At 38.5% G+C, this 25,067-nt stretch overlaps 1 protein-coding gene across 2 annotated transcripts in view; it reads left to right on the top strand.

The window, feature by feature from the left end:
* SMAP1 (small ArfGAP 1) overlaps window positions 1-25,067 on the top strand; it is an 88,592-nt gene that overhangs the window by 62,312 nt on the left and 1,213 nt on the right. For both annotated transcript variants that reach the window (XM_050316911.1, XM_050316910.1), the window contains 4 exons: window positions 4,048-4,132; window positions 12,576-12,703; window positions 23,152-23,320; window positions 23,961-24,292. In XM_050316911.1, the coding sequence (XP_050172868.1) occupies window positions 4,048-4,132; window positions 12,576-12,703; window positions 23,152-23,320; window positions 23,961-24,292 (714 nt within the window). The remainder of the gene's footprint in view (window positions 1-4,047; window positions 4,133-12,575; window positions 12,704-23,151; window positions 23,321-23,960; window positions 24,293-25,067) is intronic.

The following is a 25,067-nucleotide window of genomic DNA, read 5'->3' as shown; positions in this document are numbered from 1 at the left end:
CTGCTGTTTGCAAGGACAGTGTTTCAGAAAAATGTAGTATGAAAATTATTTTGAATGAGAAATTGTTAATACAGAACCTGAAGTAAATATATCTAGGAATTGCTATAACTGTCTACTTTGTTCAATAAAACCACATAAGACAGTCTTGAATGTTGTAAAAAAAATAGTAGCCTCAGTAACCCTGAAGGCTCCACCTGAAAATAAATGAGCAAAATTGTGTACCTGTTCCCTTCTACTTGCCTTTTTCATGTCAGATTTTTAATGCTATTTTTAGTTTATTTAGTGCTGCTTAGTCTCCTATTTTTCATGAGGTCTTATTCCAAAGCATACAACAAGGAATAGATTGTCTGGTACTGGTGTCAATACTTAAAAATAATTGCTGTGGGAGTCAAGCAGACTAGTAAGAGAAAATGAGATGAATCTTAGTGCAGCGAGATTCCAAGCATTTGTCATGCTGTATTGCACCTCTACAAAAAGTGGTAATTTTTAGATAAAGCACAACACTAAATTAAACAGTAAGTTTAAGAAATGTCACTGCCTTGTTATGCAGTGTTTTGCCTGTTGCACACTTCTGTGCTCACTGTGTGCAGTACTTAGCATTAATATCTCAAAAGGCCACTCTCTCCATAAAGCTTAGTCATGTATGAGTCCTGTTGGAGGAAAACTACTAAAAATCACATTTATCTTTATGATTTGGAATAAAATTTTCCGCTGACACCAGTGTGACTTCCCTGTTTGTTCTTTTCCAAAAATTTTGACACCTTGTTTATGCCAGCATTATATGGGCTGGAAGGGACCTCTTTAGGTCCTATGCTCCAAACCCAGAAGTAGGGCATGATCCCTGCTACAGAACACTTCAGTAGGGCATTGCTTTTCACTGTACCTTCTTCAAGTGGACCACAGTGCAGTCAGGTAGCCCAAGATCCATGAGATCAAAGGGAGAATAAGACTGTCCTAAGAAACAGTATGGCAATAGGGGGTATTTGGGTATTCCTAAGAATAACTGTGTGCATGCAAGGTTGTTGTTTCAACTCATCCTACTAGTGCCAACCTTACTTAATTTATACCTAAGTGTAGGTGACTTTAGAGAAGTCCCTGTCTATCTGTGAATCATGGCAGACCTTAAGCACTGAACAAATGTCTTCTGAATTTGAACAAAAGCCCTCCTATGTGCCTTGAAGCATCTTAAGCAGAAATACAGGCATACCCAATTATAGAATAGAAATCTCAGGAGGATAGGAAATGGTCTTTGTTATGGTGAGAGAATGGGGGGACAACATAATATTGCAGGTAAAATTAAAGGTAAGACGAAGGTTTTTGTTGTTGTTGGGTGTTTTTTTGTTTGGTTGGTTTTTTGTTTGGTTTTGGTTTGGGGTTTTTTTTTGGTTTTTTGTTTATTTGCTTGTTTTTGTGGGTTTTTGGGGTTTTTTTCAGATAACTGCTGAATATTGCTTTGCATGACCACTATTGTACAGATATAGCATTGATAAATGTTAGTTGGCTGATACCTTTTTTCAGTTTTCAGAATGAAGGTTAGTTTGTTGGTGCAAACTGTGTAGCTGTAAAGGTGTTGGACAGTGCTTTGAGGAGAAAAAGTCCATCAGTGAAACAAATGCAGTATTTATGTCTAGAAATATTTGCTGTGCTAACAAGCTTGAAAGTGGTTTTGCAGTTTTCCTTAAAGTAACTAACAATGAAGTAACCTTAAAACTTATTACTTTAGGTACTGGCAAGGAAGCAAAATGGCACAGAAACTGCTGATCAAGAAATATCGTAACAATATTGGAAATGGGTGTCTTAAAGGATTGTATTTTTATAGAAAATAATTTTACACCTTGTGTCTTCACTACCTTTCTTGTTTACTGAGTGATGAAACAAAAATATGCATTTAATAATTCTTGAAAATGTTCATTTGACAAAGCAGAGGACCTAAATGGATTATTCCTACTATGTTTTTAAATTTTTAGTTTAGGTAATGAGATTAATTTGCTACAGTAATAATTACCAAAGAAAAAAGAGTGCCATTTGAACTCTGTTTAATTCTTACTAATATATGCAAAAGTGCTTGCTTTCTGTGAAAAGTTTGCATTCAAAACTAACCCTGTCAAGCTTTAATTTATTTCGAACTTGTGCTTTTAGTTGTTATCAGAAATCTAATCTGGAATAATGAAAATTTGCACATATGATATAATTCTAACAGTTATTCTCTTCAGTTGAAAGAAGTTCTATATTCAGAATTTTAAAGATGTTTAAACAAAAGAAAAAAAAGCCAGTTTTGTGAAGTTAAGCAACATGTCAGATATGCTCCTTTTTACAGCTTCTGTGACCCATAGTGTTCCTTACAGAGTTGGAGAAGACTCAAGTGTGCAAAGTTCTGTGACAAATTCTGTTCTGAAATATTCACTGTTAGTTCTGATTGGTGTTTAGGATAACAATGTAAAGTTTTATGGCATATATGGTGAGGTTTGGTCAGTTGTAAAAAACTTTATTTTGAATTCTCACTTTTGCAAAATTCTTGATGTGCAAAAGTTTACTTTCAAAAACTAAACTTTTTTGGAGCATTGGGAACCAGTGTGCTGTGCTTCAGATCATAAACTCAGACATGAAAGTTATAATACAGTATAAAATCAGGGAATCCATGGAATATTTTTCCAGTAGGTGATTTCCCAAACAGTTTGATCTTGAGCAAAGTATGTGAAGTCAACCTAAGAATTTTTGGCAAAAGGAACCAAGTATTTCTCTGAGAGATTAGGGTCAGTTTGAGTATGATGGTACCTGTGCCCTGTAGCTGCAGAAGTGAAGTTCAGTTCATTGGAGCTCTTTGATGGAGGTTTTCAGTGGGGGCTTGCTCACATAAGAGGAGGTCAGTAGTGTGACAGGCTTCTATTCACTGTTTGAATACTCTGAAGCTTCCTCACTGCTTTTTACAAACACCAAGCTCGTGAGGTCCAGTTGGCAGGAGAGGAAAGTAAAGGATTACCTAAAAATGAGATCTTTTGTGTCCATTAGTATAACTTTAAAGTTCTCCTAATCTAAATACTAAGATTTAATGACCTCAGCAACCTCAGGAGTCTTAGTGACTGTCAAAACCACATTATGGGTATGATAAAGGTGTGAGTGAAGCAGGTTCTGTTGGTGCCCGCCCAGGGGCCAGCCTGGTGGTGCTCTCCCACCCCTTATTAGGTAATCAGTTCCAGTTAAAGGCTGTGCTCATTGATCAACCACTTTACTTTGTGTTTTTGTGATGAGTAAAGGTGTATTAAACCCATGTGAGGAAATGCACTTCCTATGTCACTACTAAAAACTAGTTTGTATTAATTTCAAAACTTGATGTTTCAATGGATTCAGGTAAACAGCCTGATATTGGTATGAGAAGAATTATAAACAGACTTATGAAGTAATTTTCATAATCAAATTTCACTTCAGCAGTATCTTGTGTTTTGAAGTCTCTAGGCAAGAGTTTCCTTTTCCAAAGAAGAAGAATGCTGTTATTAGCCTTAAGGTTTATAAAGGAAAAGACATAAGCACAGGCTGTGTGCACCAGTGCTTAGCATCTCTAAATGCTGCATGTTTTGCAGATATTCTTTGCAAGAAGGCTAAATAATGTCACTAGTCTGCTTCTAGTTTTTAAATCTAAGCTTCTAAAAACTTGCTTTTTTTTTCTCTTTAGTGTTGAAGAACTGTATAGTTTGGTTGCTGAAATGACTTAATAAATTATAGACAGCTCTTTGCCTAGTGCATGATATGCAGTGGTTCAGTTTAAGAGTATAAGACTTTAGGACTTGTTTTTAAGCTATCCTTGAACATAGATTTATTTAAAAAGTGATTACATACCAGTGAAGATATAAGGATAATTTTGACAATCACATGACATGTTCCTTTGACCATAACTGCCACATAGGTCGTTGCAAATCAAGTTCATTATGATAAACAAATATAGCAAAGGGCTTTTACTTCCGATACTGAAGCAGCATCTTTAAAGAGAATTTTTTAAGCATGGAATCTTTTCAGAAAGGTTACTTGTGTTTATTTTTTTTCCCTTAAAAGCCACAGAAGAAAGAGGATCAGCAATCAGAAGCTAAAGCAAGTCCAAAAAAGTCATCAGAACCCACTATTGACCTTTTAGGACTTGGTAAGCAGTACCTAATTACCTGGTTTTAAATCAAACACAGATACATAATTTTTTATTTTAATAGACATACTTTTATTTTTGCTCTGTTTACTCATAGCTATATAAATTTGAAAACCATAAGACTGAGTCTATGAATTTGAAAATATGAAGGAGAATGCCATAGGGATATGGGTATATCAATACTTATGTTTTGCTAAGGACAGTAATGAGCTCCTCTGGGAAGGGGAAGTTATCAAAGTGATCTTCAAAGGGCTTGTGAACTGTTGTATTTCGATGTTTATGGTACAAGTGTGCTTTTCAGTGAAAATGCTGAGGTTATCTGTATTGTGTATCTGTAAAATACCTTGTATCGTAAAATTCCTGTATCAGGTAAAAGAACAGTAAACTGTTGGACTGTAGCTGACTAGTATCTTGTAAACCTTAACACCTTGGGCATTTCAGTGTTGTGTACTGACTGCGACCATCATTCATTTTTATCTAAAATGCCTCTTTGTTTTCTGACTGGCAGGTAACTCTGTTTGTCTTGTAAATAAACTAGTTTGAAGTACAGTAATTTAATTTGCCCTATTATGTATAGTCCATATTGGTAAAATATGTCTTTCATTTATCTGTGGTTACTCTAACCGTGCTTCTTCCATTTGATAGAATCTTAACATGGAAATGGAAATATATAATATTGCAGTAACTATTTTTATTTCCTTTTGTTATTTTCTAAAAGTTGTGAGTGGATATTAAAAGTATTGCCTTTATATCAATATAATGGTTATTCTTAATTTTCTACATAATTTCTACAGGATATTGGAGGAGGCTGAGAAGTCATTTAAATGTCATTAGACTAAAAACTTGACTTTGTAGAAAAATGGTTTGAGTTTTTGTAATTTTTTGTGTCAAGGTATGAATGATGTGACAAAAAACCAATAAATGTCTTCTCTGGTTTAGAATTCACACTCTTATCCAAAATGCATGTTATTTTCCCTCTGGATGTAGACTTAACTGTCAAGTACCGTTTTTTTATGGGTTATGTCTATGTTGTGGTCCATATCTCATTCCAAGTAATCTGCTACTATAGGCAAGCAAATCTTAATTATGCAGTGGAATGAATGTAGGATGAACCTATTAAAAAAAAAGTAATTTAGACTTGATACAAAGCTGATTTTCCTTTATTTTCCTTTAGCAGAACAGTAACCTAATTAAGAAATAAAATTCGGTCAATATGTGGTTTTAAGATTACTAGGCTTCTGTATTCTTTTGGTAATGTTTTGGAAAGAATCTTGGTAACACTGTGTCATGATATAATAATAAACTTGGATTGCATAGGCTGACTGGAAATGTATGCAATGGAGAGAGTATTATAATTGGTGTTAAAACATCTGTGCTTCTTCAGTGAGATGTACAAAGGGCAAAGTTTATAATATATATGTTAAAACCCCCTAATTTTAAAGGAGGGAATGCTTAAAGATCTTTTAAATAACAAGTTGAAAGGCAGTGTAATAAGCCAGTAACACTTAGAATCCACTGAGCTGCAAATGAGATATGTGTTAATGAGAGCAGACCTGCATATTCCATTTGGAGAATTGTGTTTTAATTAACACTTGCAGTACACTACTTCAGATGGTATTAAAAGAGAGATCACATCAACCCAGTATATCATACAAGAATAGCACAGGTTGGAAAGGACCTCAAAAACCCTCTGGTCCAACCTGTGGGAAGGAAGAGCCTAGAGGAAATTATCCTGTCTGATCACATCCTGAGAACCTCCAGTGATGGGGACTCTACCATATCTGTGAGAAGTTGTTCCAGTAACTGTTCTCACTGTAAAAAATTTATGTCTTATGTTGAGGTGAAACCTCTCTGGGTACAACTTGTACCTGTTGCCCTTGTCTTCTCTGTGTGGCTCCTTGTGAGGAGAGAGCCTCTGTCCTCTTTGTAGCTGCTCTTTAAGTACTGGCATGCTGGGATGAGATTCCTCCTGAGCCTTCTCTAGGGAGAAAAGGCTGAACTCTGTCAGTCTTCCCTTACAGGGCAGGTTCTGCAGCTCTTTGGTCGTCTTCATGACCCTCCTTTGGACCCTCTCCAGACTGTCTGTGTCTGTCTTGAACTGGGGAGTGGGCAGAGCTGGGCACAGACTCCAGGTGGAGCCTGGGAAGTGCTGAGTCGAGTGGGGTGATTGCATCTCTGTCTCAGCTGGTAACACCCCTGAGGATGCAGGCCAGAATCCCACCTGCCTTTGGTGCTGCAGTGATGGACTGCTGATTAAAATGTTTGATATGTCTTATCAAATGATATTAAAATGTACATGATTGCTTAGCTCATTCTTCTTAGTGAGCAGACATGTTTCTAATGAGGATTCATTCTCTTAGGACTTCATTTCAAATGAAGAACAGTAGTAGCTTTTAGTAGGGCAGATCAAAATTGCTTATGATAGCAGGCTAAGTAATTTTAATAGAATTCATGCTAGAATAATTGTGGCTTTCAGAACAGCCCAGCTTCTTTGCCAGGTATTTTCTTGAGTAACCCTCAGTGCTGGCTTTGGGTATGGGGTTAACCTTCAGGTCGTTGCTCTTTTATTGTCTCAGTTGGTTTTGTAATAATGACCTCATAAGAAGGTAAACTTCCTGAGACTCGACTTACCCTGTGAAAATTGAAGCTACACAATGCCTTAAAAATAAATGCTTTCATTTTTCTTCACAAATTGCAAAATTTTCAAGATAATATGTCTAGGCAAATTGTATCTTTAAATCTTATAATACGAGGAGATAATATCTTTGTAATATCCTCAGTGATCATACTATCACGTTTGTGTTTCTTCTGAACCTTTTTTAAATAGATTCTTATGGCTCCACCGAGTTCCTGATCGGGGGTTTATTACTGAGATCCTGTTTGGATATTTACCGTTTGATCCAACAACATTTGTGGCTTTTGGCCTTTTGTTTCAGAAGAGATTTTAGTTTAGTACTCCACACACAGAAAGGTGGGGAAATGGACATGTAAAAGCTAAATATTGTTATATTCTCCACAAGCAGTAGTGTGCTTGCTGTGTTCTTGCTGTGCAACTCCAAATTCCTTCCCTCTGTTACCAGGCAGTGAGAAGTCACAGCCAGTTTCTGTAGGCTAAACCTGAAACTGCTTTTGTAGTCATCTCTGCAATTATTTGGATCTTATCCATGCTGGGAGGGTGCCCTGCTGAAAATGTGGAGGCTTAAAATTGGTACTAAAATCAATAATAGGGGATTTTATAACATGAATTTTTAATATCATAATTATAGGAAACATTTTTCAGTTTGAAAGTCACGGTGTGTAAACCACAGTTTTTCAGCACTTAAGTGATCGGTGGTGCTGTATTTTCATCTCTCCAGCGTTAACCTTGTGCTCTGTGCTCCTTTTGGGGTTTTTGTCTTACAAGGTAGGTGTCTCCACGTCTGCCAGGTTGATGTAAACAAATTTTTTTAATCTTGTAAAAAACTGTGTAGTAGCTATGTACAAATGTGGAATATTGGAATGTTACACAGGTAGTTTTGGATCATTGTGTTTGTCAAGGAATGTCACTTAGAAATTATTTCAACATACAGAAAAAGGGAAAAATTAGGATTTTTTTAAATACAGAATTATCGGAGAGAAGTGCATTTTCCAGGTTCTGCATCATTTACCATGTTTAGATGTGCCCTTCATAAAATGGACAATTGCACTTTCTGGAAAAGTCATTGTATTAAGTTACAATGAATGACTAAAAGAAAAGAGATTAATTTTATTGTTATTATTTACTGGATTTGATGTGTGGGGCATTCATCCGGCATGGTTGGAGGTAAAGTATCTCCTTCTGCATGGGAAATATTCTCTGAAAGAATTCTGTGAAGCTCAGAGAGCTTAATCATGGTATGAAATGTAGCTTAATGTTGCATAACTGAGAAGTGTACTTTTGTTGATACTTTTGTAAGTACCAAAGAGCATGATTGGTCCTAAGTTGGAAAATTGCATTTAAGAAGTAGTAAAGATACATAAGTACGTAAGTATGCATATATAGATCACAGATTCCTAGAATCATAGAGTAGTTCAGATTGAAAGGGCCCTTTAAAGGTCATCTAGTCCTACCTCCCTGCAACGAACTAGATGAGGTTGCTCAGAGCCCTGTCCAACCTGGCCTTGAATGTTTGCAGGGATGAGGCATCTACCACCTGTCTGGGCAACCCTCATTGTGAAAAAATGTCTTTCTTATATCTAGTCTGAATCTATCCTGTTTAAGTCTAAAACCATTGCCCCATGTCGTATTGCTACAGGCCCTGATAAAAAGTCTATCTCCATCTTTCTTAGAGGTCTCCTTTAGGTATTGGAAGGCCACAGTAAGGTCTCTCTGGAGCTTTCTCTTCTCCAGGCTGAACAACCCCAGCTCTCTCAGTCTTTCCTTATAGCAGAGGTGCTCTGATCACCTTCATGGCCCTCCTCTGGACCCACTACAACAGGTCCATGTCTATTTTGTGTTGGGGGCCTCAGAACTGGATGCAGTAGTCCAGGTGGGGGTCTCACAAGAGTGGAATAGAATCCCCTCCCTCGTCCTGCTGGGCACACTGATTTTGATGCAGCCCATGATACAGTTGGGTTTCTGGGCTGCAAATGCACACTGCCAGCTCATGTCCAGGTTTTCATCCTCCAGTATCCCCAGGTTCTTCTCTGCAGGGCTGTTCTCAGTCTCTTCATCCCCCAGCCTGTGTTCATAGCAAGGATTGCCCTGATTCGGTGCAGCACCTTGTACTTGGCCTTGTTGAACCTCATGAGGTTTGCTTGGCCTCAGTTCTTGAGCTTGTAAACATGTTAACATTTGTAGTATTGCTGCAATGTTAAGATTATGCTTAGATAAGCAATATATCTACCCGAAATGAAAATATTTACAACCACTTGAGGTTTTTTTGCACATTTCAGTTTCAGAAGTATTATATGGAAATTACCTCCCTGTGAGTGCTTTTTCACTTCTGCAAAGGTTTTAGCAGTAAATAAAATTTTACTAATCCATTAAATAATTCTGCAGTAATTTTGTCCAGACCTTGTTTGCTTTTTTTGCCTCAGATTTTTGTTTAAAGTATTAACCTCTTTCTCTCAGTTCTGGCTGTCTAGTAATTTGGTGTAAAAAATAATCATATGCATATGTTCCCTCTATTACAAGGCTTGGTATGGTTGTCATAAATTATTGTATATAAAAAAATACATGGCTGCTGAGTAATAAAGTTCTTATGAATAGTTTGACCCATAGAAAATGAGTTTCAGAAACATAATGCAAAGTTTAGCATCAAATCTGCTTTCTTGCTGTTTCGTCTCTTGCTGTCCCTTTGAAGCTTTTCTGCTGGTCATTCTCACTGTTGATACAGATAAATATACCAAGGAGATTAATGATGTATATAAAAACTATGATGTATATGAATAACAAAAGGCAGCAGTGAATTGGAAATTGTCATGTCAGGCATTAATAAAATACATAGAGAAAAAGAACGTAAACTTCACTGGAACCCTTCACTGTATTATTAAATGTATTGTAAATAGATTTTGTTTCTGCTATCAAACTTGAACAAGATTTCCTTATCTGAAATTGAAAGCAGCATCTGCTGTTGCACAGATACAATCTGTCATACTGTCATAAATTGTAAGAAGACAGGTTTTAGAACCACCGCTAGGAGCAACGATGAAGAACAGTGTCTATTGACTCTTCATGTTACCTCCTACAGCTGAGCATGAAAGCTCTGCCTTGCATGTGCTCTTAGTGCAATGGCTTCTGCCACATCTAATACTTCATCCCAAGCTACAGATGCGTTCTCCAGAACAGTGGTGGAGGTACAGTTTATTAAAAGTTAATTGCTTCAAAGTAATTCTGTGATGGTTGAAGCTATAAATCTCTCAAAATATTCAGACAGGCCCATTTAACTCAATCTGATTTTTACCTGTTCCCAGGACAGGCTACAGCCATGTTTCATTCTGTCATATACACTGCACCTCTTCTAATCAGGTTTAAATGGTAGGGGGCACAAGTTGAATGAATAGTGATATACTTAGAATAGTTAGAACTCAAAACTGTGCTGGATTATCTTTCTTATACTAGAGAACTATTTTAAAATATGGAGGGAAAGGAGAAAATGCTTCTTAATCTGTGACCTCTGTATAAGAACTGTGAATTATTGTATTGAAATACAAGTCTCTGTATGCCTGCATGCATATATATTTAAATGAAGACAGTAATATTGCTACAATTAATAAACTGGAGTGAAAATTTTGGTAGGTTTCTTCTATATTCTGAAACCTAGTTCTTTTAGTTTTTGTGCAGGGAAAGGGGAATATTTTTGGAGTTGCTTTTTAATAGATAGAAATATTCCAATTATTTTTTGAAATCAGTAAGACAAGATCATCTATCAATACTATTCCTACAGGCTTAAAACTGTGTTATAAACACTAATTCAAAATGCCTGGTTTCTACACCAATAGAGATAGCGAGATATTTTATTTATTCAGTAAGAGAGGAAAGGTACATTACCAAATAACACTCTTACAGAAGCAATCTAGCAAAAATCTGGGTTTTCGTAGTGTTAATTTATAAGCAACATGTTAAGTTCTTGAAAAATACTGTGTTTTTGCAAATATATTGTGTCATGAATGTTCTAAATATGTGAAATGCTTGTTTAAGTAAATGATTGCATTTAAATTTTCCATCTTCTGCATTGAACTCTTACATTCAGGGAAACTGAATCACTTTCGAATATGACAAGAGAGATATGTTTTTAATACAGGTTCCTGGCTGAGAAAATGAGAACATTAAATTATTAACTCCTGACAATCCTTTTGCTTGAAAATTATGCACAGTTCTAAATTTATCTGAAACAGTGAACTTTGAGATGTTTTTAGAACTGCCAGTCTGCAGAGTGACCTCAAATGAATCTTGTTGCTTAAATTTGTCAGTACGTTTATTTACACACATCTCAAAGCACTAGTGTGGATGGAACAGTGGAGCAGATTATACATATTGTCATTTTGCTGTCCACTGACTTCCATTCATTGCATTAAGATATAAGTAACTTTATCATGATCATAGAAGAGTATGTAACTTTGCTTTTCAGAATCATTGGAATGGCAATCCCCCAGCAAAGTCAAATCAGAGCAGTAGAACATTAACTCTACCCCAGCCAAAACTGGTGTGATGATCTTCTGAGTGGATTGTTTCAGAATGCAGTGCCTTCTCATACGAGTTAGCAGTGAAAAAACATGCCAATCCTATGATGTTAGTAGCAATTTTTTCAGTGTACTGTAATCTAGGGATTTTAGAATAGTGATCCTTCTGTGACGTATAATCACCCATGCCAGTCACAGCAGGGTTTCAGTTGCAGAGAATGTTTTGACTTAATTCAACTAGTTTGTTCTGCCAGAGAAGTTCTGCAGTGAGATTTGATACTTTGAGACTTAAATTCTTTTGCCTGAAAAAGCTTTCTCAAATTTGCTGTTAAGACTATGCAGTCACCATAGTCTTCAGTAGAATTTACAGTCATCTTTGTATTTGTCAAGCTCTGTGTAATGACAAACTGCTTGTGATATGCTTAGGCGTAAATTTATGAGCCAGTTCTTACCACTTGATTTTGAACAGCTTAAAATCAAATGAGAAAAGATTCTTCTGTTCCCTAAAAAAACCTCTTGTGATATTTTTGTCCCTATATATTTTCAAGTATTTTCTTGAAATTTTCCTTAAAGTGTAATGCTCCATCCCTCTCACTGTCTTGCAAGTATCCACTTTCACCTGGATCAGTAAATGTATTCACGTGTTAATTCACTTCCACCAAGGCTGTGGAAGGTTAGCTCAGTACAGAATGAGAGCCATGGGTTCTTATGGATAATTATCCCAGTGTGCCTGGCAGGGGTATTCATGTAGAGCTAAAGAATAAAGTTCATGCAAAGTACTTTTGAGAAAGGGGGGAGAATGGACTTTTTTCCTAATGAAAGGTTCATTTACGTACCCTTGAGTAAATTAGCGTGTCAAGAATAACTTTATAGATTCTAAATGCAAATTGTAACTCGAGAGCACAGATGAATGTATTTTGTCTGATACACGGCTACCAAATTTGGGCCTTCTCAGTAAGACATTTGTTAAAATTCTTACTAAAAATGTTGGTGTGCTTGAAAAAGACTCCTGAAAAATGAGTAATGTGTACTGATAAGTTTGTGTGGCTGTCCTTAGGGAAATCTTAAGTGTTTTGTTTTGTCGTTGGTTGTTTTTTAATGAAGCACATTAGTATGCCATGTTTTTAGGGAAAGAAGTCTTTACAAAATCTGAACAATATTACAGTCTGAAAAATATCTCAGAAATTGAGTACATCTTTGATGGGGGCAGGATAGGAGGGAATAGGAAGCTTTCATTATTCTCATGCTGTTAAGGTATTAATAATTTTCCCTTTACATATGATTCTGTTGTCTTTTTAAGATGGTCCAGCTGAAGCATCTGTTACAAATGGAGGCACTGCTGCTGTCACAGCACTGAATGATGACCTGGATATCTTTGGCCCAATGATCTCTAATCCTTTACCCGCAGCTGCTGTACCTCCTGCTCAGGTAAAATTTATTTACTAGTTTCTTAGTTATGTGTGTGTGTAAATGTGTGCATGCACATGTATATTTTCCTTCAGGGAATTGTTCATTCACACAGAAGAAATGATCACTTCTCTACACTCATGGCTGAAGATGCTTTAGCTGTAATGGTGATATTTTTCTCACCTCTTCAAGCTTCTGCACTGCTTGGATGTAGATATAGAATTAGGAAATGGTGTGGTCTTCCCTTTTGGTTATCCAGCTAAACTGGATTCTGTCTTATCCTGATGATGGTAGTCATGTTTCCTTTTATTATAGTCTTTTGTCTTGTTCTTTTTTTAGTTGCTGAATATAATTTTGGTTAACATTTTCAGGTTGTTGGGCTTTAAGTCATCCTTTTTAAGACCTCTTATTGCTTTGTGATGCTAATATTTAGGAAAGGCTGCAGCAGATGCTTCTCTCTTAGAACTCCTAAAGTTTTTGGGTCTGAAGCTTCATACTCAAAATCCAGAATGGATATCAAGAAAATCTAATATTGCTACCTGGGCTGATCTGTCTTTTGCCTCATCTTGGAACTTGTATGTCTTGCTTTCCTCGAGGAAGAGTAGCATAATCCCACACAAAGAACCTGCTTAAACCTGCAGGTATTGGTGTTGGACATGGCTGGTGCAGAATGCACGTGTGCAGACTTCCTTACCCCAGACTGGCTGCTGAGAGGGCGGTTTTGGAGGAGTAGTGGGCTAACCTCCCCATTTGGGGAGTCCTCTTAAGGTAATTTAGAAGTTTATTTTTGTGTAGGGCTTTGTCCCACTCAGCTGAACCAGAAAGAATTGTTTATATTGTTGAATTTACAGTTGGGGACATGTGATCTGTACTTATTTCTCTTTACCAGATAGTTTTCATAATATATGTAAAATGGAAGGGATGATGATGAAAAGGAGTTCTCAAAAGGAGTACCTCAAAACATATGCATGTTGTTCAGCAGAGTTCATTCTTTATCCTTTTCTTTCTCTTGCCCTGCTTGTTTCTGAGGGCTGACTCTGTGCAACATGCTAGATAGGGTTTTAGAGACTGAAACCACGTTTCTTTTTAAACGTAATACTACAGATGGGGCAAACTTCCCACTGTGCCTTAAGCCACCCATAAACAGTGAGGGAAATGAGCTGTATACATGCATTTAGCTATGGATGTGTTTGCTAAAATTGTGAAGGAAATTGTTGGTCTAATTTTCTTGTCTCTTTTGGAAGTCTGTGTTCAAAGTACCAGGAAGAACAGTATTTGGGTGCTTGTTGTCTGCTATCCTAACACATTATGTCAAAATGGATCTAGAGGAACCTACCTGTAGAGCTAGATGTGAAAAGCAGTAGCCCATTTCCAGCTTCCCTGAGTTTTGTAATGTTTCAAGTTTGTACATAGATTGAGTACATTTAAATCTATGAAGTTTCTGCTTGGCCCTGAAATCAGTGGGCCATGGTAGTAGTGCACAGAATGGACAGGACTGAATTCTGGTTTTCCCCCTTTCACTCTTTCTGATGCTGGAAGTGATGACTTCTGTATGTAGTTACTGTCTGCTCAGGAGAGAAGAGCAAACCCTTTTTTTGTTTCCCTTCCATGAACATGTGAAGTGACCTTCTGGTTAAACAAATGATTTAGCTGTAGAATGCAGGAAATACAAAGGAAGGCTAAATATTTAAGATTGAGAAGAGGAAAAGTGAAGGGGGATACCTGGATGACAATGATAACTAGTGATGGGTTAAGTAATGGAGCGGCTGCTAAAGCATAATAAATTACATGTATATAGATAATTTAAAATGCATTTCTATGATAAAGATTTGGTCACTAGATCTTCTGTGAGAGAAATATTTTGAAATGTAGTTTATCTTTGTGCTAGTTTCTAGGCTAAAGATTGTATTTACTAAATTGATTAAAAAATGCTAGAAAGGATGATAATATTCTCAGTATCTGGTACGTATCATCTTGTTTGTGTACTAGAAAATCTGAATATATGCACTTGCCGTAAACAAACCTGTCCAGATTTTTAGTGACATTTTTCTTTTTTCTTAGTTCTATAATCAGGAGCAACAAATGGAACTTTCATCAAGCATTTTTTTATCAAGCACATGATCCGTGTGGCATATTGCAAGATTTAAAGCTTGGTTATCTTTCATTTTTAATCAGTAATCTCAAAGAAAATGTAATATAATCAGATAATCTCCCCACATAAGAGACAGGGACATGGGTAGGTAGCAGAAGACAGGTAATTACATGGGTTGCTTGGTAAACTAAGGCAAAGAAAATATTCTGTTTTGCTTTATGATTAATAAGACCTCGCATGTGTTGCATCTTGGAATGGTGGTGTCTAAACTGGGACTGGGCAGGAACCTCTCATTTGGCAGCAGTATGAGTATTTTGTAAGATCTTTCTCCTTGTAACATGGCTAAAAGTTGTATGGGATTCAGAGAAGAGTCAGGAGAATACGGGAGACTGGAAAGGTTGCCTTATAATGAGAGGTTTTAAAGACTTGGTCTGTTTAAATTTCTGAAGTAAAAAAAGTGGTGTGATTATGATGTGTGATTATTTTGTGCAAGGCTGCAGTTGGGAAAGTGGGCATGAACTCAGACTAGCAGTTGAGTAACCCTAACATTCAGTTCCTCTGCTTGGAATTGGAAAATTTAAAGTAGAAATCCATGGCCAGTCCTTAATTTGAACTTGTCTGAATATCTATTAACAGAATGTATTGAAATAAAAAAACCCATGAAGCAGAAGAAGGGATCAAGTATGGAATAGCATGGCTTGCTTTCTCACTGAGATATTTACCATGATGAGATTCCACAGTAGGATCTGAAAGCATCGAAGAAGAAGGGAATGTAATGGTGCTCCTCAGACTGATTTGTAGAAGCAATGGATGACACTTGACTTTTCACAGGATTGTTTTTGTTTTCCAACTTAACCTGAAAGGCAGCATTTAGTGCTAAATGCACTTGGTTTTATGGCACTGTGGGACACAGAAGTGTCTGTTTGAATGTTTTATTATGATCTCTGCAAACCTTAGGATTTATGTCTATTGTCATAGCCAAGACATGATTTTGAAGTGAAAACTAAAGCATTTGTTTCTCCTTTTTTAAATGTGACTTCAGTGTTCAAGATCGTATGCATTTTCATTCTGCTTTCAGATAAGTGTTTAACCTTTATCACAGTTTTCAAAAACACAAAAAGTATTTTCCTACTGTTCAGCATAGCTGGATGCAAACTATAGGTTTTGTAAAGGACTGGTAAAGAACAACATGTGACCGAGTAACTTTTTCACTAGAATCTTGTCTAGAAGCAAGCTCAAGGGGGTTTAAGAAGAGTTACCTTAACCAGCTCCTACAGTGGAGCTAGATAAAAGGCATGTGCTACAAATTTACCTATTGTGCAGTGCTTGTAGGCAGGAAAAAGGAAAAAAGAACATTTTGTGTGTTAAGTGATACTTTTTCATGTGAAGTGAGCATAACTAAATTACGGCTATTAGAATAGGGTTTGTTGCATAACATTCTATAGGAACTAAGCAAAGGTCTGTTGTTCTTACCCATACTTAATTTCCTAAATGGTTTTAGCCAGAGTTTAATTCAGACTTTGTAATGGGTATGTCTTCCAGCAAAAGTGTGATCTTCATTCATCAGTGAAACTTGTAGGGAGGAGGAAGAAGGGAGGACTGGGAGGTATTAGGTTTGGAAGTATTCACTGAAACATTTAATGTAAGTCTTTCTCCAAGCAGGGTGATAAAATTCAGTCAAACTTTTTTTTAATTTCTCTGTGTGTGCCTGATTTGAAGTGTATTGCATTGGAAGCTCATAATTGGTTCAGTGGCTACAAAAGTATATTTTTAGAGAAATAGTGTATGTTCTTCATGATTTGTACCTGACAAATTTTCATGTAAAGTGCTGGTATATTTTAGGTAACTAGATGTTCTTAGACACTCATTTTCTGCTGAGGTCAGGTGTATGTACCTGGCATGATAGCCACTGATCAGCCGACAAGCTTAAACTTGTTAACAAATTGTGTTGTTAATAATGTGTCAAAGCTCTCAGTTCTTATGTAAAAATGAAATTTGCTTTATTGTGAGTGTTATTTAAGCAGGATCTTACTTGAGAGCTGTTTAGTCCTATTCAAATATGATCAGTTGAAACGCTTGTAGCTTCTGCTCATTTTCAGGTATCCGAAAGCAAAAGTTTCATTCCTTCAAATTGGGTTACGACAATCCCAAATATGGGTATAGGTAGGGCAATGAGTTGGTTTGAGAACAGCCCTGCAGGGAAGGACTTGGGGGTTCTGGTGGATGAAAATCTGAACCTGAGCCAGCAATGTGCATTTGTAGCCCAGAAACCCAACTGTATCCTTGGTTTCTTCAAAAGCAGAGTGGCCAGCAGGTTGAGGGAGGTGATTCTGCCTCTCTACTTCACTCTTGTGAGATCTCACCTGCAGTACTGAGTCCAGCTCTGGGGTCCTCAGCAAAGGAAGGACATGGATCCCTTGGAGCAGGTCCAAAGGAGGGCCATGAAGATGATCAGAGGGATGGAGCACCACTCCTGTGAGGACAGGCTGAGAGAGTTGGGGTTGTTCAGCCTGGAGAAGAGAGAAGGCTCCAGGGACACCTTATAGTGACCTTTCAATACTTATAGGGGGGCTGCAGGAAGGATGGGGAGGGACTCCTAATCAGAGAGTCTAGTGACAGGACAAGGTAGAATGGCTTCCAACTGATTGAGGGTGGATTTAGATTAGATATTAGGAAGAAATTCTTTCCTGTGAGGGTGGTGAGGCACAGGAACAGGTTGCCCAGAGAAGGTGAGGATGTCCCACCTGATGCTTGGAGGTGTTCAAGGGCAGGTTGGATGGGACTTTGAGCAACCTGGTCTAGTGGAAGGTGTCCCTGCCCATGACAGGAGGGTTGGAACTTGATGATTTTTAAGGTCCTTTCCAACTCAAACCATTTATGATTCTATGATTATACTCTCTTTGGTTCTGGAAAAACCTTAGGTGGAACACAGTGGAAGAGCACCCATCATGCTCCAGAACCAGAAGGGGTCAGCTGGACAGTCTAGAGGAAAGGAAAATTATTTGAAGTTCTAGAGAAGGAAAATCTGAAGAAAGAGTTAGAAATGAAACTGCAGGGGACATAACTGTCTTCAAACCTAGAAAAGGTTTATTGCAAAGAAAATGCTGCATTGTTTTTCCTGAGTACTGGACATGCAACAAGAAATGAAGTTGAATTTTTATCTTATTTTAAGGTTAATTATGGTTTTGGATATGATCTTAGACAGTGATAGAAATCTTAATCTGACTTTTTCAGGTGTTGCTAATAATTCCTAAAATAAGGAGAAGAGATGAGATTTTCTTATTTTTTTTTGTGTCAACTGAAAATAGTTGAGTGCTCATTTCCTCATCAGTTATTACCAGGAAATAACAGTTGATTATTTTTAATGGAACTGTCTAGATGTCTAAAACCAAAATATGCAAAATCAAAAACAGGAAGAGCTGAAATAAGCAGCAAGTGCATTGACAGTGCAAAGATAAAAAGGATAAGAATTGTAGACAGAATTTAAGAGCTTAATAATGTACTTAGTGCCTAACTCGCTTACATAAGAATAATGGTGTGCTAGGCTATATTTTCCCTATGCAGGTAGCTCTTCCAGTCAGCAGGGAGAAATTGAGAATGTTGTGTGGGACCATTATTTATCACCATATAAATGAAAAGCAGTGGAGGCCTGGCTTTTCTACAGGCCATCCCTGGTTTTGTACATTCCAGCCAGAGACCTGCAGGTAGCAGGAAAGTGCACATGTTCTTTTTTCTCTCCTGCAGTTCTTCGCTCAACTCCACATGTCCTACTGTCCCCTTTCCTCTTTTATTTCTGTTGCCACCTCTCTTTCAATCTGTAGGTGTTGGAGCAGCGCAGTCCCTGTCAGGGCAGAGGTTGACCCAGACAGAGTTTTGGATGATTGATGCAGCCCTGCAGGTTGCAGGCTGTGGGAGGTGCCTGGTGCCTCTCCCTGAGGCCACGAGAGATGGTCTTTCCCACAGGAGGTGTGCTGTTCTTCAAGAACTGTGCCACCAGGGGAGGATTCATGGCAGGAAGTGAGCAGGCATCAGTAATGATGAGGGACAGACAGGATCCTCTCAGTGACTCAGCATCTTCAAGAGCCCCAGAGCTTGACTGCACTGGAGACAGGCAGTCTGCTCCTGGCAGGGCAGTAAGTGTGAGCTCTGGGGTAGATGAAGAATGGAAACTGGTGACTTCTGATACTGAGAAAGTGGACTCCAGCTCCACCTAAAGATTTCCTACCACAGAAGTGGTTCACAGCCCTCAAAGCTGAAGAGCTTCTTTCGAATGAAGCACCTGAGGTGACTGATGCTGAGCTACGCAAGGCCACCAGGATGAAGAGGCGAGTGATAGTAGTGGGCAGCTCCCTGCTGCGGGGAACGGGGGGGCACCCTATCTGCAGACCTGACCTGTTGTCTAAACAGTTTTCCTGCTTGTCACGGTCTTGGATCTGGGATGTTGTGACGGGAGTGCTTAAGTTTGTTCAGCCCTCTGTCACTCCTTGCTCTTCTTCCATGTGGGCACTGCCAGAGATAATTGGGAGTGAAGAGTTGACTGCAGAGCCTGACTGCAGAGTCTGATGGGTTGAGGCCCTGGAGGGAAGAGGGACACAGGAAAGGTGGTTGATATTCAAGGGTCACCTCCTTTAAGCTCAAGAGCGGTCCATCTCAATGAGCAGCAAGTCAGGCTCAAGATGCCAGGAGGCCTGCATGGGTGAACAAGGAGCTCCTGCCAAACTCAAACACAAAAAGGAAGCCTGTAGAAGGTGGAAAGAGGGAGAGAGTAACCTGGAAGGAATACAGAGGTACTATCTAAGCATTCAGGGATGGGGTTAGGAAAGCCAAAGCCCAGTCAGAGTGGACTGACGAGGGATTGTCAAAGACAGCAGAAGGACTTAGAAGTACATAGGTGACAAAAGGACAAGTAGGGAAAATGTAGGCCTGTTGATGAAAGGGACAGTTTTCCTGGTTGTACAGGACAGGGTAATGTAAAGGCTGAGTTACCGAATTCCACCTTCGCCTCAGTCTTTACTAGCAAGATCAGCATACAGGAATCCCAGGCCCCAGAGACTAGGGGGAAAGAGTGAGGCAAGGAAAGAGTGAGGCAAGGAAGATGCACCCTTGGTGGAAGAGGATCAGGTCAGGGAATACCTCGTGGTCCTGATGGGATACACCCATGATTACAAAGGTAGGTCAGATGGCTAATGCCTTTGTGAGGCCATTCTTGATAATCTTTGAATGATTGTGGTGACTGGGAGAGTACCCGAGGATTGGAGGAAAGCAAATGTCTTTCCTGTCTTCAGGGAGGACCAGAAGGAGGATACAGGGAACTATAGGCCAGTCAGTCTCACCTTGATTCCTGAAGTGCTGTGTCCAGTTCTGGGTTCCCACAGTACGAGAAAGACATGGACATACTGGATAGAGTTCAACAAAGGACCTATAGGATAATAAAGGGACTGGAGCATCTGTCTTGTGAGGAGAGGCCGAGAGAGCTGGGATTGGTCAGCCTGGAGGCTCATGGGGACCTCATCAACATATACAAATACCTGATGGGATGATGCAGAGGATGGAGCCAGGCTCTTTCCAGTGGTGCCCAGTGACAGGACCACCAGCAATGGATAAAAGCCATGTGGACTGTTACTGCTGTCAGACCAACATAAAATATTGAGGATCTAATGATCTTATCTTCTGTTTTGCAGTCTTTTGGTAATTAAAAGACAAAGTGAAAATACTTATTTTTAGTCTCATGCATTAATCTAAACTTCTTGTCAGCCACATGCTGTTTGTGCAGTCAGATGGCAAGTGTGAAGTGTCAGATTCAGCTACCACATTTTGTGGTCCTGACACATGTGATCAATATTTCACAGTGAAAACTTCATTTGGATAGGTATTGCCTTTTACTGGTAATACATAAGCTATGAATTAGAACAATTATTTAAGTTTAAACTTGAAGCATATTGGAGATGACTTCCAGTAGTTCTGAACAATTCTGTTGCACCAATACCGTGAAACCACTGAGCAGCATGTTCCTTAAGCACCTGATGAGCATTTACTTATGGCATAATGACTGTCTGAGAGCACTATGTGTAGGAAAATGATTATATGTATGCCAGGTGTGTTTTTACAGAGGCCTTGGGTAGCATGACAATGTTAGATACCTAAAAATCATGTCAGTGTTGTTGGTTGTTGTTTTTGACTTGAATGCCACCTGTTGTTTTCTTGCATGTATTTTGCATTACCTTCCGTTTATTCAGCTGATGAACACTTCAGGGAGTGATTGTTCAGTGCGGATCTTCTATAACCAAACTGAATGAAGAGACATTAAATGAACATTTAGGATGTAAACATAACGTGATCAGTCCTCCAGGTCTCCAGCTCTCCCTTCTAGAGAAAAGCAAACCCCTTCCTTGCTGCAGTGCAGGCAATGGAGGGGAAGCCACCTCTGTTCACCCACTCCCACTGCTTATGTGTCCTCCTTCCTTCAGTCTGCTGAGCACAGCTGTCACACAGGGCACTGTCTTAGGCAGATGCCATGGGAGGAGATCCGTGTCAGTATGGAACAATTCAATAATGGGACTTCCTGGATGTATGCACAGTAAAACAAATACTGCTCTTCAGGACGGGCTTTTACCTGTATGTATCGTTAAATCTGACTCTGGTATTTTTAAAGATTGGTTATGCCACCCTGATAAAGAATTGGCTCAAATAGAGGGGGCTTCCTGCTACCCATTCAAAAAAAGTTGATTTTGCTTTGCAATCAGAAATTCTTGTGAGTAGTAAGAGGCAGAAGCTTTTTTTTAGTAGGAAAAAATTGATAGTTTAAGTGTACATTGGCCAGAGAGAAGGTTTCACTCATCTTTTTCTGTCTGTTTTCCCTTTGTAGTGCCATCAGCCCACTCTTTGTTGCTCACTAAGTCCTAGTGACTTTGGCCCAAATTGGCTGTAGTATAAATGAAGATTTTCAGTTGCCAGGAAGTTCTCATTTCTTGGTTTTTTTTCTCTTCCCTTTCTGCAGCAGTTTTGGAGGTTTTTCACCATCAGCTATGCGAATCTACACTCCTTTCTCTTGGTTTGACAAATTTAACTGGTAACAGAATTGTTCTGTGGTTATTTCTTCCCTGATCTATGGCACTGCCTTAATCTAGAGGTTGTAGGCACTTCAGGAGTCAGATGTGTTTTCTGAAGCTGCAAATTGAATGTTTGTATTGTGGTGTTGGTGTGAGCATAATGTACTTTTAGGGCATAGTCAGCAAAACCAGAAGGTAGAGGCTTGTTACTTTAAGGAAGATTTGTGAGTGTTCCAGATCTGAATATTTTGTCGCGTCCTCATGCCTGTCTGATAAACTTGGGTATGTGTTGACAGAAAACAGATGGACCTGGTTACGTGTCCAGTTCTTTCACAGTGGTAGTCCAAGGAAGATTTTCCTTTCGTATGGGAAAGAGTTGAAACTCACATGCTGTGGAATGCAGCAGGTGTGTGCTAAGCAGTTGGGAATCATTTAGCTGGACTAAAACAAGGCCATAATGCAAGGATGCTTTGCAATCCTGGCTCTTTTTCAATGTGCATACACTTGACTTGCTTTAAGGAAACACGATGAGTTGTGTGTATTTTAAGGAATATAACAAGAACCCATGTATTGCCTCATTCCCTAAGCAAGCCCCCATATGGAACTTAACGTGTACAAGCGACAGATTAACAGCACTGAGAGACACCTGGATATAATTTGTTTACAAAATATTTTAGTGTAAGAGCAATAAAAAGCCTGCCAGCCTGCCTGTATTTTAGTTTTTCAGTCTTACTACAGTAAGTTTTTGATAATTATGTTTTCTCAATAAGTGAAACGTGCTTAAAGAAGTCTAAGCCAATTATAAACATTGTATTTTAGAAATTTTATTACTTTAAGTAGATAACCAAAATTTTACTTCTGCGTTTTCTCCAAAGATACATTTCAAAGCACTTAATCTTTTGTTTTAGCTCTTCTCTAATCTATTCTGCCTATGAGAGGATTAATGAGATGTGAATCATAATCTCCTTATTGATTTCCTAATTATTTTTCGTAATCTAACTCCAGCTCTTGATTTATGCTTCTCACTGATGAAAAATGTAGAAGCAAAAGGAATGAATAATCTGTATGTGTACACCCTGGAGCTGGTCAAGGATTTAGTTTTCTTTGTTTTGTAACCTCCATCTGGTCTGGTGGTGGTTCCTTATCATATGCACTGCTTTTTTGTCTTTAGTCATACCACATCTTTTTAAATCCTCATTTACTTTAATTTAGTTTCTGTAAATGAGCAGGATTTTATTTGATTGAGGAGCAAGGCTGTGCAGTAAATATTTAACAGAGCATCTTTTTCCAGTTTCATTCAGTAGTCTGTCTTGACTTTTATTTCCCAGAGCACTTCCACTAAACCCGCAGCTGCCACCTTATCTGCGGCATCCGGGGATCTTGATCTATTTACTGAGCAAACAACAAAATCCGAAGAGTCAGCAAAGAAACAACTCTCCAAAGACTCCATTTTATCACTGTATGGCACAGGAACCATGCAGCAGCAAAATGCTCCAGGTAAATAATTTTGTGAAGGTTTTTGTGCAGTCCTAGTTTAAGCTTTACTTAGAACAGTTATCTCCTACAAGTATAAAGCTAAGGTTGGCTACCTGCTAACTATATTCAAATGAAGATTTTTAATTTTACCTTTTATAAAACTGAGAAAAATTACTGAAATGTAATACGGAAGGTAAAGAAAAACACGGTATGTGATTTTAATTTATTTATAGCTGTTCAAATTATCAAGTGTACAGTTTACTGAAAGATTTGTGAACTCATCTTCTGTGATCTAATTCATTGCTGAAGATCTGAGTCTCCACTGTGCAACCAGCAGCTGCCAAGATCTGTATGGAGCTGTCAGAACTTAGGTTTAAGTTATGTTTGTGTGAAAACAAAGACCTCCAATACAGCAATTAAAAGATTCTGGTTGACCACAGGGATTTTCCAGACTCTTCTTGGCAGTTAATTTCATGGCGAGACCCTTTCCTTTCAGGGTTTTAAGCAATTTTTCAGTTTTAACAGAAGCTAAATTGACAGCTCTGACATACAACTGGATACAGTTATCCTTTGAAATTATTTTGGTGCACTTCCGACCTATTGGGATGGGGGAGGAAAATCACAAAATGCTGTTGCTGAAATCTTCCCTTCTCTGGTACAGGTATGTTCATGGGGTCATCTTCTATGCCATTTACCACACAACCATCAACTCACTTTCAAGGCTTTCCAGCCATGGGAGTTCCTGTGCCAGCAGCAACTGGGATGATGGGAAACGTGATGGGACAATCGGTGCCAGTCATGGGACAGAGCACAGGCGTGATGCTAGGAATGGGAATGCCTAATGGATTTACTGGCACTGCACAAACTGGTGTGATGGGACTTCCTCAAAATGTCGTTGGACCTCAAGGTGGAATGGTGGGACAGATGGTCACACCACCACAAAATAAGTATGGATTGCAACAAAACCAACAAGCTCAATGGAACCTCTCTCAGGTAAAGGCTGGCTTCCCAGACAAGAGTGCTTTAGAAAAAATGCTGCTTTTCAGATACAAGATGTGTGGCTGTAGGAGGAAGGTACAGTGTAGCCATCTTACAGACTGCTGGACTATGAACTGCTCAGAGGCATAGGCATGTGTTAACAAATCAGTGAATAATTCAATTAAAGGTAACATAAGCAGAGAATAATTTTTGCTCTCAAACTTGTTTTTACATTGAGCACTGAAAATTACAGTGACTGGATAATATTTCTAGGGAGTATGAATAGTTTTGCACCATACCTGAAGTGAATGTGCTGAATTTTGAACTCTTTCCCACCTTTAACCAGATGCTAAATTCATGTGAATTTAATTTCATGTGAATTATTTCATTCATTTAAGGAATTACAGCATCTTGAGTAGATTCTTTAGCAAGACTGGTTAGATTTAGATAATACTCAAGTTTATAAATCCACCTCCTTCTTTGCTGATTGCCACCTAAATAGACAATTTGTATAAAAACTTGTATATTTAAGATTATGAGGTCTCCAAATAAAAATGAGGTCTCCAAAACAAAAAAAAAAAAATACCTGGAGTTGCAAGTGCAGACAAGGCTATATTACTGGCTCTGGTGTCTCTTTATCTCTCTAACCACAGTTCTCTTGGTTAGCTTTGACACTGTGAAAGCAAACTCTTACCAACCAGCCACATTGGCCATCTCCCTCACGTGCTGTGTTGGTTCCTTAGTGGAACATTCATACAGATGTGACACATACACCAAGTGCTGCAGCCTG

The sequence above is a fragment of the Myiozetetes cayanensis genome, unplaced genomic scaffold (genome assembly GCF_022539395.1).
Source record: "Myiozetetes cayanensis isolate MyiCay16 unplaced genomic scaffold, myiCay2020 scf2-11, whole genome shotgun sequence".
In the NCBI taxonomy this organism is placed as follows: Eukaryota; Metazoa; Chordata; class Aves; order Passeriformes; family Tyrannidae; genus Myiozetetes; species Myiozetetes cayanensis.
The sequence above is the reverse complement of the archived record's forward strand: the minus strand, read 5'-3'. Positions and strand labels throughout refer to the sequence as shown.